This window comes from Hibiscus syriacus, unplaced genomic scaffold (genome assembly GCF_006381635.1).
Source record: "Hibiscus syriacus cultivar Baekdansim isolate YM2019G1 unplaced genomic scaffold, ASM638163v2 tig00112737_pilon, whole genome shotgun sequence".
Taxonomy (NCBI): Eukaryota; Viridiplantae; Streptophyta; class Magnoliopsida; order Malvales; family Malvaceae; genus Hibiscus; species Hibiscus syriacus.
The window spans coordinates 863,683-869,682 of record NW_024063391.1 but is presented as its reverse complement, the minus strand read 5'-3'; the positions used below and the strand labels follow the sequence as shown (position 1 = coordinate 869,682).

General features: G+C 35.2%; 2 protein-coding genes across 2 annotated transcripts; one reads left to right on the top strand and one right to left on the bottom strand.

The window, feature by feature from the left end:
• Positions 1-513: 513 nt before the first annotated feature.
• LOC120182719 (60S ribosomal protein L23a-like) lies at positions 514-4,048 on the bottom strand. The gene is made up of 3 exons (XM_039187606.1): positions 3,681-4,048; positions 3,216-3,339; positions 514-527 (listed from the first exon to the last, which is right to left on the bottom strand). The coding sequence occupies exons 1-2, from the start codon at positions 4,046-4,048 to the stop codon at positions 3,255-3,257; spliced, it is 453 nt and encodes a 150-aa protein (XP_039043537.1). The 3' UTR covers positions 514-527; positions 3,216-3,254.
• Positions 564-1,684, top strand: LOC120182687. The gene is made up of 2 exons (XM_039187584.1): positions 564-662; positions 742-1,684. The coding sequence occupies exons 1-2, from the start codon at positions 627-629 to the stop codon at positions 1,528-1,530; spliced, it is 825 nt and encodes a 274-aa protein (XP_039043515.1). The 5' UTR covers positions 564-626; the 3' UTR covers positions 1,531-1,684.
• Positions 4,049-6,000: the final 1,952 nt, after the last annotated feature.

Here is a 6,000-nt window from a genome sequence, read left to right as displayed (position 1 = left end):
ATATGTCATCTCTAAAATAATTAATTTTCTTCCTAAAAACAAATTTTAATAATAATATCAATCCTTTAAATATTAAAATAAATAATTTTAAAGTTAATTTTAAATTGAATTATTATTTAATAGCGTTTGAGTATCTTTTAAAGTCTATTTTAAATTATTATTTAAATACTAATTAATAACATTCCATAAAAGATTAAAACTACTTAGAGAGCGACGGTCGATGCATCCTTCGCCCCTGGAGTAAAAGCTTATTTACAAATTACGGTAGGCATTTAAAAGCAGTAAAATGACGTTGACCATGAACATGAAGTTTAATGCAAATAAAGAAAGAGACAACTGTCCTGAAACAGCGGGAGGAGTTTAATGCTTAATAAAAAAGGAATCTCCCAAAGGTCTTTGATGTGGACTTGTTGTCTTGTTCTCCGAGTTAAAAAAAGAAAGAGCCAGAAGATGAAGATGAAGATAAAGAATAAGACCCATCTCTTACCTTTTGTCTTTATTTGCCTTTGATTGCTCTCTATAAATCACTCACTAAAGACCTTTCCTTAACTCCCTCTCCCTCTTCATAATTTCTTCCCTTTGCATTCATTGCTTTTGATTTTTCCATCTAGGACAGTACCTTAAAAATGGAAGATTTGGGTTCTTTCTGGAACTATCAAGAGGTGGGTTTTCTTCTTCATTTCTGTTTTGTCTCTATGTTCTTTTTAATGTTAATGGTTTTCAATTTTCATGTTTTGATAGAGTTTTGATGACTTGAAACTGAATCTTCAATACACTGCAATGGAGCTACAGTCTGCGAAAATGGAAGCGAATGAGCAAATAAGGAAATACAAGGAGGAGTTGAAGCTGATGCTCAATCTCCTGAACCTTGCTTACCAAGAAAGAGATGAAGCAAGAGACCAATTGCAGAAGCTACTCAACAAGTTCATGCCGTGTGAAACCCCGTTTATGATTGCAGCCAAAACCAACTCCAGCATCACTGAATCCAACAGTTTATCAGACGCATATAATAATCATTCTTCCCCTGTCGATTCCTTGTTCGATGCCGTCAATTCATCGGATTTTCCCGCCGTTAAAATGGCCGATCCGAGTGGAATGGGGCTTTTGACACAACCCTTTGGGTTGGTTCCTTCAATGTTTAATGGTGAAAAAGGTGTGATTGATAACCTTGCAAAGGGGAAAACTTTGCCGGAGAAAGGGAAGCTTTTGCAGGCTGTAATGGAAGCCGGGCCTCTCCTTTCGACACTTCTTGTTGCCGGTCCTCTTCCTCAATGGAGAAACCCTCCTCCTTCCGACACTTTTAAAATCCCCCCTGTATCCGTTTCTAAAACTGAAAATGAGAAACCAGTGATTCGAAAACGAGTGAACTCGTCATGGTATCCTGAAGTGACTCGCGGGACTCATCAAATGTGTTCATCGGCCATGTTGAGTTTTGCAAGTTCTGGTTCTGGGATGATTCACTCGCCGATCATGAGTTCGGGTGCTTGTGCTAATGCTCAAATCACACTGACAAAGCGGCAGAGGATTTAACGAGGCTTGAAAGAAGCTTTGGCTTCATTTTTGTAAAGATTAAAAAAGTTGAGGGGTGATGGTGTAAATTTGATACTTTTTGAGGGGTTGAATTGATTGAAAGATATATCATAGCCATTTTACACTTTTTTTAATTACTTCAGTTTATTCTTTTTAAATGCATTTTGCCCACTTTTTATAGCTTTACAAAACTAAAATCTTCGTTGAGTCGACCTGAATGAATCCAATTCAACTCTGTTATGAACCCAAAGAGAAACTTGTTGTTAATAGGAATCATTGAAGAAGAAAGGCTGAAGTCGGTGATTGTTAGGCAGAGTGATGGGGACGCCATGAAAGCCTCCTTTCAGACCTCAATTACAGCAAATAACACCAACCTTCCACCTTTCTTCTGCGGACCAGTATAGACAAAATAATATCATACATGCTTTCACACTTGTGCTTTAGATGTTTTACCCTTTTGATGTTCGTTTTCCATTGGGTTTTCGCAAATAGTAATTGTTATCATTTCCGATTCAAGAATGCAGTTTTTAATGTAGATTTGGATTTAGATGTTGACAAATATTTTATCTATTCTTATAGATTCAGATAATATTTAACCTTAGATAATAAAATTATAATATGATGCAAGTCTACAAAATAGATGCAACAAAAACTCTTGTATTCTCTAGAAATTATGGATTTGAGCAATTGTCTATGGAGTGTATATTATTAATGACTAAAAAATATTATGAAAAAAATTGTATCTAAATCCATAATTGAAGTTGGTTTAGTTGTACCATATGTTCATTACACTCCTAAAATTTTAATATGGATTCAAATAATTATTTTGTGATGAAATCAGATTAAACCGAGAACTTTTTATCATAAAATAACAAAGATTGACATTTTTAGCATTCTAATTCGATTATAAGATAATATTTATGACTGGTTTTAAATTTAAATAAATTTACATACACCTAATTAATCTGCTCAAACCCAAATCACACCTTTCCAATGCAGCAGTAGACTTAAGAACGAGCAAGTGCATCGACTTCAACAGTCAAGTGGGTGATACAAAGGTTATTGACCAATTTGAGACCATCCCTAAGTGCGCCTATAGTTCAGTAATAATATTGGTGGCTTTACCTATAAACGGATATGATCCAACACACCAGTCACCATTAGAGTATCAGATGATAAACCGAGCACTAGCATGACCTGGAATTCCAACTTAAGAACCGTCACAATTAACTTTCAGGGAACCAGTCGACGGAGGTAACCATCTTACGAGAAAGACAGGAAGATCCTTTTGTTTAGTCTGAACAACATTGCACAGCATTCACCATCAACATTGGTGGTTCTGGAGCTAACTGAATGACTCATCTTTTTCCCGAAAAATGAAATGGTTTCTATTGACCCAGATAATTCTTAAGGGATAAATGAAGGGCAATGCGATGAGACACAAGAGCACCATGACAAGGATTGTGTAGGCAGTTCTCATCGCTTTCCAGGTGATTAGATCAACTTTGGATTCAAATGAATACGATGACTTGCCATTAGATCACAAGTCGATACATAAAATGCAATCATCAAAATGATTATTTCTCAAGTAATAATAGCCAAAATTCATGCATTGAACCATTTTAAAGCTAATATTAAATATTCCTTCTTAGTCTCAAAAGAACCCGTCTCTCTTTGCAAAAAACAAAAGATAAACCCTTCAAAACAAGCTAGTCAACAACCGCTTAGATGATTCCAATTTTATTTGCCACATCCAAGGCATCGTACACGGGCGTCAACCTAACGTATGCCTTCTTTGTGCCATCAGGCCTGGATTACAAGAAACATGCGCATCAAAACAATGTCCACAATATTGCGAGCATAAAGAAAAGATAGCATATAAAGGAAATGGATCATCAAGAAACCACAGATGAAGAATACAATCATAAGCAACTATATATGCCATTACAGAGAATTCAAAGCATTGTTTATTCTCAGTTCGCCATAGGTAGCCTTTCTAATAACAAATAACTTTGCCCAATGAGTGTCAAGTGATCTATTGGTCTACGAACTTATGCAGAAGAAATTATACTGACCTATAAAATAAAAGCTATATCGACTAGCTCATGGACATAGAAATAGTTCACAAGCACAAATGAAGTTTTTTTTACCTAATCAAGGTGTTAACTTTATTGGCCTGAATATCATACATCTTCTTCACAGCATCTTTTATCTTCTTCCTGTCAGCAAGGATATCAACAATGAACACCAAAGTGTTGTTGTCCTCAATCTTCTTCATCGCAGCCTCGGTTGTGAGGGGAAACTTGAGAATCTGATAATGACCAAGCTTGTTCCTTGGTGGAGCACTGATGCGTGGATACTTTGGGTTCCTATCTTTCTTCAAGGTCCTTAGCCTGTGAAAAGTAACCTTGGTTCGGATCTTCTTCCCCTTCTTCTTAAAACCTGATCCAGATTTCACTGCTTTCGCAGCCTTCAAGGCCTGTGCCTTTGGATTCGCTTTCTTCGAATATGATCTCATGTTAGACCATGGTCTATTAGATAAAATTCACGTATATCTCATAGATAATATTGTTCGAGCCTGAATTGTTTTACAATTGATCTTACCTTTATATCTCTTTGAGTAGGAGGTATACTACTCGCTTTTGTAATGATCTCTGCCGTCAAACAAGTGAACAACATGCATCGCTTTAATAAGGATTGATCTTGTACTTGCCAAAAATAATATCTAGGTTAAATTGTGTATTAATTTCATTTATATTATAATATTAATCTTAATTTTATATTTAAACCTACCAATTGATAAAAAAATTATTATTCTCTCTAGACGTCATGGATTTAAATAATTACGTCAAGGAAGTATTTATCGAATATTATTTTGTAGTCATTCTAGATTATTCAAAAATATATATAAATTTTAAAACAATATAAGTACATTTTTAATATCGATGATAATATATTAATTTATAATCATTATTTATAACTTATATTACAAAATTAAAAGATTAATTAATAAGAATAAAAAATAGAAATAAAATATATTAATTATAAGATAAATTATAGAATGTTATAATCATATATTTATACCAACAATCTGTTGGTCTAGTGGGATACCTTAAGTAAAGTTAGAGATCCAAATCTTGATATTTGTAAATTTTATTTTCTTAGGTTGAAAATACATTAATTATAACATAAATTATTATTTGATTCCTCTTCCTATATGATGATAAAACAACGAATATACACACTGATTGGTTGTTTTATCGCATGCAAAACAATTATAGTCTAAAGGTTGTCAAAGTCGTACCCTCTGAGCTTGTAGATGTTTTTTTTATCAGCAATATGGATTTTATTAAAAACGAAACCTAAATTAGGGACCTCATTAACATCTTACTTAAGCCTAAATAAAGGAAAAGAGTAGCTCTAACCAAGTAGAGATGTAACACCCTGAAAGATAACACAACAAAACGGTAGCCACACCTAAACTCATCCACAGATCCTGAGATGTGACCAAAGCAAAGGACTATTCAACCCCGCAGGACCTTGGTCTGAAACCAAGCTTGTGCGAAGATGTAACTCCTAAACAACAGATGAATCAGCCAACAACCCGTAATACAAAAGTTAAAGCAACGGACAAATAATTACGGGCAAACCACCTACTAGATAACAAGGAGAACCAGTACCTTAGAGCAGCAGGCCCTAAGCATCAGCTGATCTCTTAACACCTACCATTACGACCCACTGCTAATTACTTAGAAACACCATCCTCGGGCACAGTTGCAAGGATTCACGGATCATCACTCATCCTTATTCAATCAAGCTCATAACCAAGCTGCAGCTACACTACGAGACAAGCATCCCTCGCGCTCTCCCCAATTTTGACGCTCACCCAACACGAACAGGCCCGTAATCCCTCTTATTTAAGCTGGAAATGCAACACAACGTTCTCCCTCAGAGCTACTTACCACCATGCCTTAAATAAATCTTCCCTCCGAACCCATCACAAGCTTGTAGATGTTGTCAATAAAGAAGTAAACTATGTCGTAAAGTTTTGAGATGGTTGTGCACCAAGTTTTATCTTCCAAGAAACTAAAATATCTCTATCTTCTTTGACCCATCTATAAAATTATCAGCATGATCTTAAATCGATGATTTTTATCATCACATCTCTAACTCCTTTGACCTATCTATAAAATTATCATCTTCTGATTGATCATTCACTTCCAGTGGATAATAATTCAGAAGATGATAAACTGGAAGTGAATGATCTATCAAAAGAGGAAAAACCTGAGGTAGTTTGATACTGCCTCAATTGGTTCCTCATCAATTGAAATGGTTGTTTCCTCATCAATTACGTCAACATGCAACTCCTCTAACAAGTCAATCTCTTGGTCTGCTTGGGTGCACTCATCTGGCAAAGACTGATTGATTGCCGGATCAGATTCTGTCTCGGTATTGCCATTTCCGATTTCA

Bases quoted from the DNA above. Each gene is read 5' to 3' on its own strand.
- LOC120182719 (XM_039187606.1), bottom strand. From the start codon at position 4,048: ATGAGATCATATTCGAAGAAAGCGAATCCAAAGGCACAGGCCTTGAAG. The intron at 3,340-3,680 runs GTAAAAAAAACT...CTTGTAATCCAG, and splicing joins AAAGTTAACACCTTGATTAG to GCCTGATGGCACAAAGAAGG.
- LOC120182687 (XM_039187584.1), top strand. From the start codon at position 627: ATGGAAGATTTGGGTTCTTTCTGGAACTATCAAGAG. The intron at 663-741 runs GTGGGTTTTCTT...ATGTTTTGATAG, and splicing joins CTTTCTGGAACTATCAAGAG to AGTTTTGATGACTTGAAACT.